At 34.4% G+C, this 21,222-nt stretch overlaps 1 protein-coding gene across 3 annotated transcripts in view; it reads right to left on the reverse strand.

Annotated features, from left to right (window-relative positions):
* Window positions 1-4,360: 4,360 nt before the first annotated feature.
* The window catches only part of prim2 (DNA primase subunit 2), a 126,371-nt gene continuing 109,509 nt past the window's right edge, over window positions 4,361-21,222 (reverse strand). For 2 of the 3 annotated variants that reach the window (XM_068212830.2, XM_005156811.6), the window contains exons 13-14: window positions 15,933-16,001; window positions 4,361-4,760 (exon numbers count right to left, since the gene is read on the reverse strand). In XM_068212830.2, the coding sequence (XP_068068931.2) occupies window positions 4,548-4,760; window positions 15,933-16,001 (282 nt within the window). In that variant the 3' untranslated portion in view covers window positions 4,361-4,547. 3 annotated transcript variants of the gene reach the window in all.

Consider the following 21,222-nt stretch of genomic DNA (forward strand, 5'->3'; position numbering starts at 1 on the left):
TGTCACCCGGGAGGAACTTGGAGTAGAGCCGCTACTCCTCCACATCGAGAGAAGTCAGATGAGGTGGCTTGGGCATCTCTTTCGGATGCCTCCTGGACGCCTACCTAGGGAGGTGTTTCGGGCATGTCCCACCGGATAGAGTTCTAGGGCAGGCGTGTTCAAACTCTGTCCAGGAGGGCCAGTGTCCTACATAGTTTAGCTCCAACTTGCTTCAAAAGACCTGCCAGGTGTTTTTAAAAAGTTTTTTAAAAATCTATTAAGAGCTTAATTAGCTGGTTCAGGTGTGTTTGATTAGGGTTGAAGCTAAACTCTCCAGGACACCGGCCCGTCAGGACCGAGTTTGGACACCCCTGGCCTAGGGGAAGACCCAGGACACGCTGCAGGGACTATGTCTCACAGCTGGCCAGGGAACGCTTTGGGTTCCCCAAAGAAGAGCTGGAGGTAGAGTCTGGGGAGAGGGAAGTCTAAGGTTCTCTTCTAGGACTGCTGCCCATGACCTGAACCCGGAAAACAGATGAAAACTAATAAATTGAGAGTCAGATAAGAGTAAAGGTCAAAATTGAATGAATGAAACTAATGAAACTCGAATGAAGTTTAGGGATTTTTAGTAATCTGTTTACAGCTGTGTAAGAGAAGGCTTACATGGCTTTAACCTTCACCCATATTGTTAGTTCTGTCATAGGTCTAATAGATGGACCCTTACACATCAAACCACATTGGACTGAGCAAGAGAGGGGTTATTTTTCAGTTAGTGGATTGTTGGTCTCTTAAATCAGAATAGAGATAACATGGAAGGTTTGAGTCACACTATAGCTAGTAAATACACTATAGTCATTCTACTATGCTGATTTGCTGTTCTGTCAAGACTGAATCTTATTGCTACTCAAACATTAATAATGATTCTACTCGTCAATGTTGAAGACATTTTTTCCTGCATCAAAGTTTATAAACTGATACTTATAACTTTAAGAATCTTTAAAAGTTTAAAATGATTTATTTAACATTATACTAATATAATTTACTATATTTAAAATTGCGTGTCCATCGTGATTAAATGTAAATACAATTTTAGTCATATTTGTGAATGGTATTGTACCAGTTTCCACGAAAATATGAAACAGTTTTTAACAATGATGAAAGAAGGAAGATGATGATAATAATGATAATAATAAAATCTGAAAGATCAAGTGATACTAGAGTAATACTGATTAAATTTCAGCTTGAAATCAAAGGGGAAAATATATATATTTTTTTTAATCACAGTTAATAATATTTCCCCTTTTTACTGTTTGTACTGCATTTATAATCAAATGTGGTCCTTTGTGAGCGGCAGGATTTTTTTAAAAATCGTGCAAATCCCAAACTTTTGACCTGTAGTGTATAAATAACATCCAAGTGTAACAAAGAAGCACACACACATTCAGCAAATATAACCATATGCACACTCAAAGGTAAAAGCATTCATTAAATTTCCCTGTTAATGGTCCTATTGCTTGTCTTCGCCTCACCAAGGGGACACATTTGCATTCACAATGCAACTCCACGGTGCCACTAATTGCCTCTAAATTTAGCATGTTGGCTTGTCCAGGCGACACGGTAAGAAAAAGATGGAAAAACTAAACCATTACGACGGGAACAAGAAGTAAGGCAATCCACAAAAGAGGGTTTTGATCATATGAAGGACATATTGCAGCGTTCAAGGACATTTTCCTCAAGAAATCAACGTGACACTGCATAGCAACGGTGCTGCCATAACAGACGCTTGAAAAAAAAAAAAAAAAACGATGGCATACAAAGAACAAATGCTGCTCCACTTTAATGATGCTTGACATTCAAAATAAATGTTCATTTCAAGCGCAATTATGTTTAAGAGTCAGAAGTGAGGATGAAGGGTTTACAGATAGCTTTAATGTGAGCACTGAATGGAAATCACCTCCTGTGAGGCCAAAATCAACATCCTTCATGTCCTTGAGGACTCGCCTGTAATAGAATATAACTCCCTTTTACTAGGAATCAAGGTTTTTCATTTCCAAAATAAACCAATTCTGGCTTCAGGTTTGTCATTTAAATGAGAAAAGTGCAGCTGGTTGGGTTTGGAAAACTCAAGTGTTTGGTGTCTAGTTTCATCCGGCTAGTGTATTGTTTTTATTATTTTCTACACTTCAGTAGTGCCTTGGTCAACAGGGCGGCTGTATGCTTTTGTCAATCTAGATCAATTTCTTTCCCTGTGGCTCCGCTGGTATACAGCATGGCACTAACAGCAACAAGGTCATGGTTTGATTCTCCGAGAAGGCATACTGATAAAATATAGCTTGGATAAGGAGAAAGAAAACCACTTCAGATAAAAGCATCTGCCAAATAAACAGAAGGTTATTGTAAATTCCAATATTCCTTTTGGGGGGAAATGAACTGCTGTTCATTAGTTTGGGGTTGGTAAGGTTTTCAAGTATTAAAAAAAATATGTCTAATGCTCAGCAAGGTTGCATTTATTTGATTAAAAGGTTAGATCATGCAACAATTCTGTCAATTTGACTCACTCTCAATTCGTTCCAAAGCACTGAGGCCTTTGTTCATCTTCAAAACACAAATTAAGATATTTTAGGTGAAATCAGAGTTCATTCATTCTTCATAGACTGCAACAGTCTAGATTCTTTCAGCGTAGGAAAAACAACAACTTTAAAACAGAACATTTATGACTGTAGACTTGATGCTCAAATACAGCAGTACATTACACCACATACAAATTATTTTTCTTGACTCTTTTTTTATAATTAAAACTACACATTTATAATAGGGCTGTCCAAGGAGGGATTTACGTGTAACACACTTTAAACAACAATAACAATGTGTGTGTATGTATGTATGTGTATATATATATATGTGTGTGTGTGTGTGTGTGTGTATATATATATATATATATATATATATATATATATATATATATATATATATATATATATATATATATATATATATATATATGTAATGATAAGGTTATTATGTAGTGAAAAAAAAATCTTTTTTTTTTTCTAAAAATGTCACTTTATACAATTCTTTGCTTTTTAAGAATGGTAGATTTTCTTGCCGTCAAAACGGGCTAAATCCAAAAGTGCTTTTTTTTGCAAAAAGCTCTAAATCCACCTATTGGGACAAGACAGTATATTAGTTGAAAATCACTAAAGATGCAATTAGAGATTATTTTATCAAACATAAAACACATTACACAATCCACCTAAAATTAAAAATATATGAATCTGTTAAGTAAGTGGCGGTTCACTCCGCTGTGATAAACCAGGGAAAAAGCAGAAGGAAAATTAATGAATGAAATCTGTCAGGTAAGTGCATTAATCAATAACATTAAAGCTGACATTAATTAAATCCTAATGTCATTTCTGGTATTTGGGATTTAGATTTAATGCAAGAAGAACAATGTAAACATTGTAAACTAAGCTTGGTAGATTCAAATAATGTAGTGTAAAAACATTGAGAAACATCAATATCTGTGCACTGTCTAAAAAGCTTGTCAGATGTATAGGTAATATGAAGTAATACGAATAATGTATAGTTTTATATATTACATTTATCTTTTAAAAAATAGATTAAATTAGCAAATGAAACACAAGGTAGGCCTATGGGCAAAAAGGGGATGCCTCTCAGACAATTTTAGAAGCTGTTATTTATTTATTCTCACCATACTTAAAGTCATTATTTTCGTCTTATGTGCGCACAAAAATTATCCCCGGCCCTCCAGGACAGAGTTTGGGCACCCCTAATCTAGAACATCTTAATCTGCATTTCAAAGTAGAATGAAGGTCTAGGGGTTTAGAACAACACGAGAGTGATTCAACTATTGCCATTTTTGTTGAACAAAACCTTTTAGTACTGTGAGTGAAACTATGAGATATTTTCATTTAAACACAGCCATATTCCTACATTTTCAGCAGCCATTGCTATTCAAGTTCCACTGGGAAGATTAATGAGTTGGAAAGACACAATTATGAGTTCAATAGCACCTTTTTGATTGAACCAATATTGCAATGTTCATTTTCAAACCCATTTCTCACTGCTGTCATTTTTCTTGTGTTTATTTGATTACTCAGAAGAAAGAGAACAGCACATATACTTATATATTCATCTCAGCAGTGTTGGCGTGTTACAGCCTCATTTTACTTCCAATCATTTCTGTGAAACTATGTTTTTACAGTTGTTTTGACCAATTTAATGGATTCTTGATGAATAACAGTATACTGTTTTATATTTTTAGAAAGGCCCAATGGGTGACCTTTAACTTGGTGTGTCCTGGTTTTTTTAGATTTCAGTACTTTGTAACAAAAAATAAAACTTAAGTAATGTTATGTAATTTTAATGTGCTTTTATTTATTCTTTTTTTTTTTTTTGGTAAAAACATGTCATTTGAGAAGAATCTTATCAATATAAAGACAAGGTAAAAACAGACATATGCAAGTTTTTCAATGTTGAAAAGACAGTTTGTGTCTTAAACAGTGAATACAAGTAAGAGCCCTGTATTTTCCTTAGGTTCTACAAAATCATTCATCCTGGAAGAAGGAGTCTAAATCCCCCATCTCCTCTTGGGCCTGTTTAGGGTTTGCCTGAGATGGACGGGACGCACTGGGAGGATTTTCTTGGCTTTTTTGTGACATCTCCACTTCTTTCTTGATGCCTTGGCCTCCACCCAGAAGCTTCTGGCTCTCTGTGAAGTACTGGTTTGGATGATTGAGAGAAAACCCAGCATCCTCAACCTGTAACAAACAAACAAGACAAAATGTAAGCAGAAGACAGAAGCTCCATCCAAAAATGCTAATTAAATTTATTTGCAAAACTAGAATATCGCAATAAAGCAGCATTTCCATCCAAAGACAACAAAATAGTCACTTCCTGATTAACTGGTGCCAAATACCAACAGTAAAATCGGAATTTGCAGCAAAAGCTGCATGAATCTTTACTTTATTTAATAAATGACTTGCTCCTCACTAGACAATGCCGACATGCAATGAACATGTGGTATCATTTGAAGGTGTGAGACGCGGGGCACAGACGCTCTTGACAGTTCTGGAGGTCATTAATAATATAACACTAATACTGAATACTGATACAGTTACTGCATTTTAAAGTGACCAAAACAACATTTCAGATGTTTTACCGTGTGCTCAGATGCTGGTTTCTCCATTCACACATTTTAACATCATATAATCTCACAGAACAAAATCACATAACTTTTTTTTTTGCGTATACTGAAGTTTGTTTAATTAATATGTTTCCATCACAGTTTATGCGCATTTCTTCTTATCGAACAAAACATTTATGCTAATTATCCAGTTATGCGCAAACATTTTTATGCGCATTTTGAAAATTGATACGCATCTTGGCATTTCCATCAACTATTTTTTATGCGCATATCCAAAATGCAGATAATAATAGGTGGATGGAAACATAGCTAGTGTCTCCAGTCTCAATATGAGGATATAAACAGAGGAACTTCATCTCTATACAGTAGCTGCCCAGACTGATCTTCAAAATTATGTGTGAAAAACTTTAATATCATCAACTCAAGCACTTTCATGACAACTCTTTAATTTAAGTTTAACCAAAAATAAAAACGGATAGAAATATATAATGTATTATACACTACACTAATACTAATTATTGTTATTGCATAAATAATAATACAAAAAATTTATATATATATATATATATATATATATATATATATATATATATATATATATATATATATATATATATATATATATATATATATAAAATAAAAATAAACGTTTATTGATTTTTCTTTTAAAGGAGTAATCATGGATCGGAAATAAAGGGAATGGTTACATTTAATTTTGACAAAGCGTTAAAACATTAAACATTTAGTTTTTTCATTTAATTTTAACATTTAATAAGTAATTACATTATTTTGACAACAAATTTATATTAAATCCTAAATCCAGAAAATGAAAAGCGAAAATGAAGAAATTAATTAAAAAAAAAAAAAAAAAAAAAAAAAAAAAAAAAAAAAAAAAATATATATATATATATATATATATATATATATATATATATATATATATATATATATATATATATTTTCCTTTTTAAACATTTCCAAAATTATGTTGAACAGAGCAAAGAAATTTTCACAGTATGCCTGATAATATTTTTTCTTCAGGAGAAAGTCTTATTTGTTTTATTACGGCTAGAATAAAAGCAGTTTTTCATTTCTTAAACACCATTTTAAGGACAAAATTATTAGCCATTCTTTTTCGATAGTCTTCAGAACCATCGGTTTACAATGAATTACCTAATTACCCTAACCTGCCTGGTTAACCTAATAAACTCATCTTTAAATGTCACTTTAAGCTGTATAGAAGTGTCTTGAAAAATATCTAGTCAACTATTATTTACTGTCATCATGGCAAAGATACAATAAATCAGTTTATTTAGAAATTAGTTATTAAAACTATTATGTTTAGAAATGTGTTGAAGAAATCTTCACTCTCCGTTAAACAGAAATTGGGGAAAAAAATAAACAGTGAGGCTAATATTTTAGGGGTGGGGGGTGGCCTAATAATTCTGACTTCAACTGTATATATATACATATATATATTTCTAAGCAAAAACATATTTTCCATAAAAAATAAAACACCTTCGAATGTCATCCAAGTGTACACACAGTGAATGTTAGACAGGAAGCTTTTTGCCCAACTCCTCCTTTCTTTCCTCCTTGTTTATGGCAAACCCTCTCACTGATGGATCCCTAAAAGCTCATTGCATTCAGAACAGAGCGCGATCCATTTGTTTCTAAGTGCAGAGGATATGGCTGTTTAATTATGCCTCAATCACAGCACGCCCCTGATACTCCTCATGAATCACAGTTTCAGACCGTCTCTCTGAATCGAGAGCACAGGGGTCCCCGCGGTAGTTAAGCTGCGGACAGAAAGATCCATTACTCGGATCCATCTCAGAGTTAACACATTACAGCGACTCTGCGCCAAATCAAATATGCATAAACATGAAACAATCCCAACCCAGGCCGAGAGACGGATCAATCCGGTGGATGAGCAACAAGCTCTCTTTCTCCCTTCTCCCAGGTTCGCCTCTCTGCTTTTCATTATTCTCTCTATTGTTTGATTTATTGCATGCGTGTAAATATTTCATCAGAGAAGTATTACATTTTGACCTTTAAATAAATGCTGCCAGGGAGGGAGGAATGCGAGTGCCTATTTGTTAAGGGAAAACGCAAGGCACATATGACAGTGATTAAAGTCTCCAATGCTCTCATCTAACCAGCTTGTTTCTGCAGCTAATATGGTTGTGGCAACTAAGCTATCACAATTAACACCTTTATTTAATAAGTCTACATCAGGGGTTCCCAAACTTTTCAGCCCGTGACCCCTAAAATAACAATGCCAGTGACTCACGACCCCTTCATTCCTTTTAGGTGGTTATAAATATGCAAGCGTTGCTCATCCAACAATAGACCTATATAAACACAAACATATAAACAACACAATAAAGTGCAACAGTCTAAAACCCATATAATTGTTATAGTCATTTATATTAATGCATTTCATTTAAAATTAACTTCAGCTAAAGAGACTGGGTGAGACAATGTTTTCAGCAAAAGTCTCTTTTTGGTTTAATTTTGGACACAGTCAGTCACAGAACATTCTCAATGTTCAGTTGTGGCCTGTATTTATTATTGTTGTACTTGATTGTCAAAAAGGTGTCAGAAAGTTTAACCTGGTACCATAAAATCAATCAGTGTTGTTAATCTAACATAAACATACCAATCCTATAAAAAAAATGCTGATAGCTTTTCATTTGCAATTTGTTTTTTACTCTCAAAAACTATTTTTTTTGTATCTTTTTATGGTAAAATAAGGTCATTTTAATAGTTAAAAAAATGATTTGACTTTTGAAAGTCACCAAGCCCTTAAACCACTTAACTCGATCCACCCCGCAAACCTGTTGCAAATTTTGAATGTTTAAAAGACAGTTAACCCTTGTGTGCTGTTGGCAATGTTTTCATTCACTCTGGAGTGATTTTAGTCTTAATTTGGCACCAAATTTCTTTGTTTCAGCAAGTGGATTAATTTTTGGTGACATCTTATTTTAGGAAAATGCTTTGAAAATCGTCAAAAATTCAACAATACACTGGGCAATTTTAAAATATGACTTTTTTTGATCATCAGTTGCAGTGCAAAAAAATAAGCTTAGTTTCTGCCTTCTATATGGACCTTTACATGGAGAACATTTGCGTAATAGAACATTTTAACTTGATTCCGATTAATGAGTGGAATATTTTATTTAAATTTTTTTTTGTATTTTACAACAATTTATATTATTAAATATTCACATAAAAAAATAAATTAAGTTTCATCTATCCAATAATTCCAGTCAGCATTAGTGTGCTTGCAATATTGTAAAAAACACAGAATTTCCAGTTGTTATATGTAAAAAGGCCTAAATACATGCAAGTCCTTGTGATATCTTTACTGCTCTATTCATTCACCTTCAGAAATGTAATGTTTAGACCATCACTGTGCCTCTCGCTCATTCCCTCTTGTCGCCATGATTTCCAAGTATTTTAACCCATTTTTGTGGATCACGGAGCCGGTATGAGCTTGCGGGAGACTTGCGTGGCTTCGGGGAGAGATCTTAAGGTTGCATGAGACACTAGATAGCGGTGATCGCTCTGCTTGCATCACAGCAGCTTAAAATACTGGAAATGCAACTGCTGCACTTGCAACAAAGAGAGCATCAGTCACGTGAATTGCACCAATAGACAGAGGTCGCATTACATCTGTATGTATTTTAGCTGTATTTTTAGATCGCTCATGCCCCACACATCATTCACCTGTGTTGTGGCGGCTGTAGGCTATGAATAATAGACAAGAGCGCACGTGCGTCTTCGGTCTTGTCAGGTGTGGCACGCATACTCTCATACAGCAGAGTGTCTGCGTGAACTCCACCATGCGCGATTCAGAAAGCAGAAATTTGTAAACCTGCAACCATGATCTGCCGCTATATAGACAATAACATTAACTTGACTTCAAGGGGAGCAGGGAAAGCCATTTGGGAGGGCGGGGCTCCCCCCTAATATAATGGTAGGGGAAACACTGCACTCAAAAAAAGTGAAAATAAATGACTTTTAATTATTATTATGTTTTTCATATCAAAAGTAGAAAACAAGAAGTATCTCTTCTAAATAAAATAAATTGTATATCCTGTAAATAATATTTAAAACTATGAATTTCTTGCATCTTCTGTAAACACATATTTTAATGTAATAAAAACTTTTATGGCAATCGATAATATGCCATCTCCCAGCCCTAAAAAGGGAAGTCAATTTGGACAGTATACAAGGGTTAAGTTAGGTTTTAACAGCTTTAAATTATGAGGACATAGGCTTGTCTTCAAAAACAACATCAACATTGTAAAACCTAGGTCATTCCCATGTCAATACTACAAATAGGTCTCATTTTTAACCAACAATACCACAACAGATTTCTTATAAAAAAAAAAAAAACACCCATTTCACTTTTAAATTTATACCTTCTATGGGATGTTATACATTGAGATATTTGATTAAATCTAGTTATATTGGTTTTACATTAGATTAGTCAGTATCTCACCAAAAATGTCTCAACAATGAATATGTAAAGGGGAAATTTAAAACAAAAGGTTTATAAAGAGGAGAAATTGCAATCGTGGAGTTATTTAATAATCCCGACAGGTCTAGCAGCAGCCCTTCTCAGATGGTGGGTGCAGATCCACTGATGCTCCAACGAGAAGGTTTTATTGCGCCTGTTAACGTCAGAGCTTTCCTCATTGTAATATATGAGTCATGAATTCTGAGATGTGTTTTCATTGGGTGGAGGAGAGGCGGCAGTTTATCTTTCAAATGCTGTTATTGCAGGCTGTTCATCAGGAAAGCCATCTTCTTCATTTTGCCGCATTATAAGCCGCTGGCACTGTTTGGCTCGGGGCGATTAGTCATCAGCAATGACCCCGGTCCACATCGCCCTGGGGCCACCAGCTAAATGATGCCCTTGGACTGCAAAGGCGCTGCTGTTTCACCAGGAGCCATTAAAAGCCATTATATCCTATCAATGACACTTTGAGTGCATTACGGCATTAAAAGAGGGGTGGCGCAGACACAAACACCGTTATAAAGCTTTCTTATTGAGCGAATAAATCTAGACGCGCAAGAGATTAGAAATTTATACACACGCTCTTTGATTTACTCGTCTGAACATCAAGCAAAAGCATCAACAACAGCAGGAATGGCAGAATATATGATCTAAAGTGTTTACTGGGATGTGTGTGGGACTTTTACTTTGCACTGTTGCTGTAATTAAGGACAACTATGATGGAAATAATAATTGGTTTAAAAAAAGAGGAAATTAAATTTAATTAAAATACAGTTTACTATTGGTTAAAGTTCTGGAGTTAGTAAGATTTCTTTTCTTGTTTAAGAAACAAAATCAAAGCAAATATTAAATTTGTTTATGTTGGCAAAACATTATGCAGTAAAAAAAAATCTAATTCAAATAACTACTGCTCTTTTAAGTTTATGATAAATATATCCTTTCCCCAAAATATTCACAGCTACTGTATTCAACACAAAACCAAACAATAACAATTAATCTTGAACAGTAAATCAGTATACTAGAAGGATTTCTGATCACATGACAAATGTTTTAGCCTTGATTCAAAGAAAAATATCTTTTCACAATCAAAAAATTTTTGTTGGATTATAGTAATATTCTACAATATTTTTGGGTTGACTAAGTTACAAAAATATCCAACCAAATACAACAAGGTGTATGCACACAGACTTTTAATTTTCATTCTTTCCATTTAGGGCTGGGCAATAAAATTGAAATTTATATTTATTGACCGAACACTATTGTCAATAATGATTAAAAAAAAGTTTGGTATAAAGGCTATAGTTTTGTTAAAATATTGCTGCTTAGTGCGCACCCTGGAACTAATGGCAATAAGCTTAGGTGTAAGTTTGTCATATTAAATGGAGACGTACGACGCAAGTATGGTCTTCACTGCCTGATACGAAAAAAAGTGGGCCTCAGACTGGACAAGAAGCACTGCATTAAGTGTATTTTTTCCACGCCATGTCTTTAAAATATAAAAATTAATTTTACTCTAGTATTTTAAATGGAGTTTATGTGTTAGCCTGCTGTTACTGACAGCACTAACATATACAGGGTCTCATCTTAAGCATGAACAACTAAATAAATGCTTAAGTTTATTAAACTTAATGTATTTTAATTACATTACAATATTGATGCTGCAAAAGAAACCGTATAAAACTGAAAAATAGTCACATAAACCTTTCCCCGGAAGTTTAAACACTAGCTGTGGATATAGCCTATTCAAACGATGGTGTATATATATTTACATTTGCCAAGGAAATTATTTTTATTATAAAAACAAGGCACATAAAATAAAAAACAATGCCACTAGATAACACAATGATGAAAAATTGAGAATTATTATTAATTTTAATGATACCAGCTAGCATATAAACTCTTGCAGCCATAAAAATCTAATACTTAAAGCATAATAAAACTAAAGATTTATTAAACTAAAGATATTAGCTACAAATAATTTAACAAATGAAAATAAATATACTATTCTACTTATACTATTCAATAAATATATTTAAAAAAATATAATAACAAACCTTTTACTAGTAAACAAAGTAATTATTAATATAATACTAATTTCACTAAGAAAAATAAGATTATTTAACATGCATTCTTCTGATATACTGTATGTTCACAAGTTTAATATCATATAGGTATATTGCCTGATTTCTCCCTAAAGATACTGAAAATACTTCATGACCCATAAGGCATCCTGTTTAAAACCCTTCAAGCAACACACTGCTGACAAACATCTGAAAGGTTTACCAATCTCTTTCATATCCAAGACTGTCTTTTCCCCCTTTCCGTATTAACCTGTCACCTAGCAGATAGTGTGCGTTTGCGTGCTGTTGGTGTGTGCACATTTTCATTCTCCACCTGACAGCCAGGCTGCATTTTTAGCAGAAGGACAGGGCACAGGTGACACACAGGTAATCTTGACTGACATCGCTCTGAAATATTTCTCTCTCTTGGCAAAAAAATAAACAAAAATATAAAAAGGTTCCAGGCAGAGTCATATTCACTTTCCCCAGTAGAAAAATACGAATAAATATATTAGATAACCATTTTAAATAGAGCTGTAATCATTTGCTTTCTCATTCAATTCTGAACACAAATCCACAGCTATTATGGCCCTGTCAAAAGAAAGCTTACTGAATCTGCGAAGCACAAAGTCCAATATGAAAGGTCAATCCAAATAGAAAAAGCTAAGATTTAGCACATTTATCATTTAATATAAAAGATTGTGCTCCCTTGCCCTGGAAATAATGCTTGCCTTAAATACACAGTGGAAATATTAATGACCTTGAATGGACAATGTTGATCTAGCCTTCACCAAAATATATTCAATGATAAAAATTTGAAGGTTTAAACTTGATATACTTGATTTTTAGAACTGTATTAAAGACTATTTTGGTGTTTACATCAAATTAAATTTACAAAGGTGATTTTATATCATATTAAACACAGTATTAATCATATTAAACAAAGTAATAGATCTACTTTAAAGTATATAAAAAATAAATAAATAAATGTAAAATATAGTTAACCGTAAAATATTAAAACCGTATTTATGCAAAAATTAAATAACACACCTATTCTTACAAGTAGACATTAAATATAAAAAAGATTAAGTGATCAATCTAATTTACCTATTTTTAATCAATAGCTATACATGCATTCAATGATGCAAACTAAACTTATGCCCAAGACTGGAAAATCACAAACCATTTGCTAATAAAGCACTGTTTCCATTCAATGTTAAAAAACAACAACAAAATTGACAGATTAAAAGTATCATTTGTTTCAAAAATATAGATTTTTTCCATATAAAAATTTTCTTGAGCATGCCCATCTTGACAATTCAATTTAACATTTTAATGTGATTTTCCAAAATGCTCACATAAAATAGGTGGATTGAAACACAGCTATTGAAAGTTTACTAATGATAACTAAAGAATACTTTCAAATTATTTTTAAAGTTTCTGGTGTTAATCTGGTTATTTCCTCAATTTTCTGATGGATATTATTATCTCCAAATTTATGGTGAGCTGCAATAAAGTAACTGAAAATCTCAGACAGCAGATTGTCCACATGAATGGCAAAAGAATATTTCATACCTAGAAAAGCAAATTGTTCAAAATCTAGGATTTCTACAACACTGCATCTTTACAATGTTAATAGCTGGGCTTCCATCACTCTGTATTATTGCGCATTTTGAAGTACTGCATGAAAAACAAGTGATGGGAATTCCAAATTTCAAACAAAAATCCCCTAATTCACAAAAAGATTTTAACACACACTTGGTGTTCTTGACTTGAAAATGGGCTAATGCAAATAATGGGAAATGGAAAAGCAATTGCAGAATGGAGCTAACGTGACTAATACTCTAACAACTTGAAGGAAATGCACATAAATAATATTGAACTTGAGATTTTTTTTTTACTTTGTGAACTTTTAATAGATTTGCTTCACATTAAGATGGATTAAGTAACCCAAAAACCTGCACAAAACAAATGCAGAATATAAAAGAATAAAGCAGAGAATCCCAATGGTTGAATCTGGCGCAAAACAGTAAGAATCACTGAAACATTTTAGAGAAATTGGTTTGAAAATGCTGTAAACAAACTCTCAGGGTGTACTCACACTATGCTATCCAAACCGTGCCCAGGCTTGTTTCCCAGATTGTTTGAGAAGTGGGAGTGCTCTGAATCTGGCTCAGGCACGGTTCACTTGGCCAGCTCTGGCCTGGTTGGAAGAGGTGTGTCTGAGCGCGGTTCACTTGGGCTTTGGTGCGGTACGCTTGTTGTGTGATTGCAAACCGTGCCTGAGCTCGAAACTGAAGACGAGACGTGACTTTTAAAGGGCCATGACACTCCCCTATTTCGGTTAAAGTCTACTTCAGAATTTTTTCAAAAGATGCATGATTAATGGGCGTGGAGCTCCGCGAGCATCGGGCAGGAGTGGGCGTAGCCAGCAGGGGAGAACGTGAGCGAACGAAGCTAGCTCACAAAATGAGACAAACCGTGAGGAGACGAATGAGTTTATAGTTTTCCAAGTTAAAATGCAAAGAAATGAACAGTGATTTAATGCCCTGCTACATTTGTTATTCGTAATTTCATATACACATAACCACAATTTATATCATTATAAAGATAAGTGTGTTCATGTAAACCCTATAAATGAGGACTTCTCCCTCAATCCCCGTATCCAGCAGACTCAGTGCAGCAGCTCTCCTGACCTGTCTATTTTAACCATTAGTCCTGCTGGTAATCTGGAGGATTTAAGCAAACACAGCAGCACAGTGATGTGTCTGATTGTGAACGAACTCCTGATAAAAGACAGCATCCACCATTCTCTAATTCTCGTGCTGCTCTCCCGACAAAAAATGTTAGCAGCACACACACAGCTTTGCTGTATGATCGGCACTGACAGGATTGCGGGGGAAAAACATGCAACAAACCCCGTGGATCATGGAAACAAACGCATATGAGCCTTCATGAACGGCTAAATACTGTGTGTCGTGGGTCCGTCCGTGTCTCTCAGCTCGGGCTTGACACTGGCAAGTCTGGCAGGTCTCATGAATAATTAAGCAGCCGGCTCTTCTCATAGGATAAGAAAACTCCGCTATAAATAATAATGAGAAACCGACGTGTCATCATTGCACTTGCAGTACTGCAATACGTCGCCGATTTTGATCCCGCCCCAAAAAGCATTTTAAACCCGGAAGCTGAAATTAGCTGACAAAAGCTCAAAATTATCCAATTTTCCCCACAATTAAAGCTGACAGGTGCTAACATTGTCTTAACTGATGCTCAACACACCCAAATCTGTTAATATAAAAAAAAGGGGGGGCAAGCGTGCTTCGGCCTGGTTTAAGGCAACTGTACTTAGTGTGAGTAAGCCCTCAGCAGAAAGAATCAAAAGCCCACACTACCCTTTCCTGACGGGCATGTGTGGACAGCGAACTGGTCCAATGTCTGCTTTAAAATTGCTTTCATCACTAATTTAATTTGTTCTTATAGAAAACATTATGTTTATTGTCAAACTGGAAAAGGCGGAACCCAGGGATGACCCAGAAAGTCAAGAGGAGTTTGGTCTCTTATAAAGCTCTATTGCTATAAATAGTCAACATAATGTCTACAGCTGACCATCAAAATAAAGTATTTAAATAAAGTTATTGCATAAAATGTTCAAAAAAATACTACCATATTTTTTGGGGGGAGAATCACACACTTCCACTGCAGTTAAATCTAACTGTAGACAACTGAAAGATACTTCAGTTAGCCATGCTAAAATTATGATATAAATAAAGCAAGACTACGACATAAAGACCCTGTCCCAAATGCCACCCTAAGACCTCAAATGTCAAACGGGGCACCCTACGGGCTCATGGACTTCACTGACACGAGCAACAGTCATTGTATGTCTGAAAATTCACATCCATTTGAGACAGTGAGCCATTTGTGAGCCATTTGAGACAGATTCAAAAACAGCATACAGAATTATGGCAAAGGATCAAATGTAACTAACCATATTGCTAATAAACATAGATTGAAAAGATCTGTCTATTATGGTGAGTTAATGAGTCTTAAAGCATTTTATTCAACTTTCCACATAAGGATTCATTTGGAGGTCAGTTCATGGCAGATGTGACTACAATGGTCAGGCTGTGCAAAGACTTTGCAGTCCCTGAGCTGACAAAAGCAGGCCCAATTACAACAAAATGAAAAGCATCCTTACACTGTGTGTCAGCTCAAAGTACTTCTGGCAGGCCAGCTGATAGTGCATTCCCTTGACCAGCTCTAGAATCTGTGAAAGAGAGACAGGGAGAGAAAAGGGGGGAAAGTGGTGAGCGTTTGGGAGAGAGCAATAAAAAGACAAAAAAAAAAAAAAGAAAACAGCAAGACTGATAACAAAAGAGAGGTCTTCATTATTTAGAAACATTGACACGTATAACCAAAAAAAATCTGCTTAAATGATTAAAGATAAGATATTTAGAGAAAAAAAAAGAAACTACTCCTCTTGGCTTCACAAAACAACAAAAGGCATTAGAGGTCGAAGGCACCTCAAACTTGGCATTAGCATTCACTTCTTATCCAGAGAGTAACTGGATGTTCTTTAGCTGTAATATATTTTATTTACACCTTTATTCTAATGTGTCTCCAGCATGATAAGATAGAAATCAGTGACAAACATACCACACCACAAAGGTTGTGTAAATCTAAAAAACAGGAGTTTTTTCCCAAAATGGAGAAAAAAAAAAGTGTTTTTCCATTCTGACAGATAAAAATAAGAGCTTTCTGGTCCAATGTGCCTTCATACTTTAGAAACTTCCCTACAGATAAGGGAAGCTAACAGAAAAAATACTAAGCTGCGACACAACTATTAAATTTTAAGCAGAAACCTTTCAATATGTGATTTTAAAGTCTAATTTTGTTTTGAAGGTCTCTTAAAACAGGTTTATATCATTCCAAGAGTAAAAACATAGGCACACATTACTCTTATAAAATGTACTACAACACTACTACTTCTGTTTTATGGAGCCAGACCAGTCTCAAAAAGTATACATTAACAAAATAAAATTAATACATTCATAGCACAATTTACATTTTCAAAATCCAATTTTTTGTTCAAAACACGATTCAAAAACACACAAATGCAATTCGGAAATTCAAACCACAATTAATAAATACACAAATACAATTTGGAAGTTCAAAACACGATTCAAAAATACACAAATCCAATTTGGAAATGCAAAACACGATTTAAAAAAATACACTAATCCAATTCGGAAGTACAAAACACAATTCAAAAATACACAAATCCAATTCAGAAGTACAAAACACAATTCAAAAATACACAAATGCAATTCAGAAGTACAAAACACGGTTCAAAAATATACAAATCCAATTCGGAAGTACAAAACACGGTTCAAAAATACACAAATCCAATTCGGAAGTAGAAAACACGATTCAAAAATACACAAATCCAATTCGGAAGTTCAAAACAAGATTCATAAATATACGAATCCAATTCGGAAGTTCAAAACATGATTAAAAAATACACTAAATCAATTCAGAAGTTCAAAACACGATTCAATATTACACAAATCCAATTCGGAAGTTCAAAACAAGATTCTTAAATATATGAATCCAATTCGGAAGTTCAAAACAAGATTCATAAACATACGAATCCAATTCAGAAGATCAAAACATGATTAAAAAATACACTAATTTAATTTGGAAGTTCAAAACACGATTCAATATTACACAAATCCAATTCGGAAGTTCAAAACAAGATTCTTAAATATATGAATCCAATTCGGAAGTTCAAAACAAGATTCATAAATATACGAATCCAATTCGGAAGTTCAAAACACCATTCAAAAATACACTACTCCAATTCGGAAGTTCAAAACATGATTCATAAATACACAAATTCAATTTAGAAGTTCAAAACATGATTCATAAATACACAAATCCAATTCGGAAGTTCAAAACATGATTAAAAAATACACTAGTTCAATTCGGAAGCTCAAAACACTATTAAAAAATACACAAATCCAATTCGTAAAATCAAATCACAATGTAAAAATACTCAAATCCAAATCAAGATGCAAAACACGATTCAAAAATACACAAATCTAATTTGGAAGTTCAAAAGACGATTAAAACAATACACAAATCTAATTCTGAAGTTCAAAACACAATTCAAAAATATACAAATCCAATTTTAAAGTAAAAAAAAAAAAGATTCCAATTCATTTGGCAAAAATAATTATGACTTTTATTTGGGAATTCACAAATGGTGCGTTGTATTAATGAATTGAGTTTTGAACTTACAAATTGGATTTTGTAAATGTGAATTGTGTAGTCTTTTTGAGACTGATCTGGCTCCATATTGTTTTTTTTTTTTTGTTATTCAAGGATCTGATCCATCTAAACTTCTTCCTTAAGAATTTCTATACTGCTCTGATTGGTCAGAATGGACAGCCTGTTCTGACTGGCCTACCAGTTATAGAACAAGTCAGAAACCAAACACACACCATATCTGATTTTCAGCTGCACAGGCATCTTCCACTTTTGTACTTGTAAATGCAAAGTGAATTTGGCTTCACAGCACAGAAGGTACTATACCATACATTTTAGTTACTAATTTGTAACTTTAAATCACAAACATGGTTCCTTTTGAAAAGCTATCACTCCAATGACAGCTTTTGTACTTTTATTTTTGAGGGTGCAGAAGAGATGCCATCAGCAGTTTGCAGAACAAAACAAAAGAATATAAAAGTTATATTCAGAGAAGTCTAGCAAAGTGACACACAATTTTCATAGCAGTGTATGTACTGTTTATTATGCATTCATATTTATGTCCAGTAACTGTAGTTGATGTCTAAAAAGAGTTCATGATCAACTCTCAATTGCCATCAAACTACAACATGATGGCTGGCAGCATTAGTGGCAGCTTTAATCACAGCCAAACATGTCAAATCAATATCCAAACAGTCTTTTGATGTGCACCAAAGAAGAATGACAGTGTTAACAATGCATTGTGCTATTTTTGTAGATGCTGCACATGCTTATGAGGTTTCAGGTGAGGGACAAAGGCAAACTAGCATCAAAGAAAGATGGAGAAGTGTATGGAATCTGCTTCTCTTTCACTGTCTTTTTTGCTCAGACCTCCCCTCAGGTGATGCTTTTAACACCATGTATTCCCCATGGTAAAGTGTGGCATTCCACTTCAGCTAACATCGGCAAGAGCAGAAATGCATAATACATGGATTTAAAGGTGAGAGCCAACACCATCCAACACCTAACTCGAAGCTCTGGAGAGACAAACACTGTGGAGGAGCAATGGTAAAACATACAGCAAGACTCCAGCTAGGGGTCTAGTTTATGTTGTGAAAAAGAAGATAAATTTCACTGGTTTAACATATTGCCTGTGGATAACATAACTGAGACCAAATAACAACATGCACGGCACACTGACACAAAACTTATTTGGCTAGCAGCAAACTGTGGGGTTTTTCATAAAATATAAGTGTAGTTAGCTACACATATTCAGCTACGCAATTCGTTTGACAAAAAAAAATAATAAAAATTTTATAAAAATAATAATAACAATAATCTTTCAACAAAATGCTTATATCAAAAAAATTATGTAAATAATAATCACTTTATTTAAGACTACAATCAGAAACCACAGAAATTAATCTAGTTTTGACATTGCTCAATTTCTTTAGTCTTAAGGTTTTTTTGTTAATAATTTAAGACAATGTAACAGCTTTTCAAAGAGCCTGAAGGCACGCCATGAGCAGATCAAATGAGTCAACTGCACAAGCATGCATCTTAATTTTAACGACCGACTAAACCCAGCAATATTGCTGTTAACAAAACAGGGGAACTTTGTAATTCTAACCCTTTGATAAAGTCACAGCAGAGTGTGATCAGTCTAGCTTGGTTCCTAGGGCTAACGATCACACTGGTGTGATTAGAAAGTTCAGTTCATCATTGATTAGCTGTTAAATTGAAATCTGCACTCTTTTAATGGCTGGGGCAGAGTCAGACTGAGAAACACCACTTCCATGCAGTTTAGGAAAAGTTGATGAATTGATGTGCTGTAATCCAGCAGCTCTAATCTTCACTGCAGTGCATGGGGCTGTGGTGTCATAAATTAGATGTGTCACCATCTAATTTATAAATAAAAAATTTGAAGGGGGTCTGCTAAAGTATTTAAAACGTACGGGTGAAAGGGTTATAATAACTTTGGCTCAACATGATCAGCTTTTCCCCACACCCAAAAGCACACTTTTTGGAACTCATTCTCAGCCAAATCCTCTGTAGTACTGTTGCGGGGTGATAGGCACATACTTGTGCTTGTCACATGCATGCTTTTCAGGGAGTATTGCCCAATAAAGTATTTCTACTGTTGGTTACATAATCAAGAGCCAGACTCGGAAAGAAAGGGGAAAAATGTGAAACTAGATGACCTGAAGCTAATAATTTTGGAAAAGGAACTCTAAATTACATCCAAATAATTTTTTGAAATTTTGCCATGATTGAGCATGAGAGTTCACCCCTTTACTTGGGTAAAGAAATCTGTTCGTAAGCATCAGGACACCCGTTTAAATAAGAAATTAAGACTAGATCCCAGGACTGTAGGGACTAGAAATAAATACAACTCTTTATATTATCATTGTTTAAGAAAGCATTTATTCCAAGTTTCTGGTTGGGTATTTGTTAGTTTGAATTATGACAAGACATACTAAATGTGTATACAACAATCATTTGCAGATAAAAACTACATTATTCCATTATGCAAAGTATCGTATCCTTTCATTCTAATCTTTTCAAATGTAATGGAAAAAAGTAGGGTTGTGTAAGCGTTTAGATTATTTTTTTATTTAAAGGTATATGGTAAAATATTTAAGAGATTTAATCAATCTTTAACGACCGTAGAATGAATAACTCGGGTTTTAAAAAGTCGCTCTTAAATTAAATTAAATTAAAAATGTATTGTTTTCTCAGTGCACAGCGATGCAGATGTGGACAATTCGGTATTAGTTCAGTTATAGACCATAATCAGTTGTTATGTACTGACATCATTTATCTCATATGCGCCATGTCGGATTAGAATACTATGGCAAGGGAGGCGAGCGCGAGTAATTAAAATACATAAAACTTTGCACGTTTGACTGCGTGTGTTTGCTGGACAGTCATTTACTGACATGGAAGTTACTCCAGAAGCCCCTATTTCACTGCTGTGGAGAAAATGAAAGTAAACTCCATTTCTCTCTCTCTCTCTCTCTCTCAGTATGGACCTTTGACCTGATGGCGTGACGTTTCCACTTCTCTCAGCTGTTATAGTGATACTTTCGGATCCAAATAGGAACGTGTCTTCAGGGCGAGTTTTCTCCACTGCGTCTATTGAGAATCAGCTGTGATCGCCACATCCCTTCATCCACAGTGTTACTTATCGGTAAACAAAATGTAAGAGCCAATTGCGGCCATTTCTGTTGCGCGCATGACCA

The sequence above is a fragment of the Danio rerio genome, chromosome 13, assembly GCF_049306965.1.
Source record: "Danio rerio strain Tuebingen ecotype United States chromosome 13, GRCz12tu, whole genome shotgun sequence".
NCBI classification, from domain to species: Eukaryota; Metazoa; Chordata; class Actinopteri; order Cypriniformes; family Danionidae; genus Danio; species Danio rerio.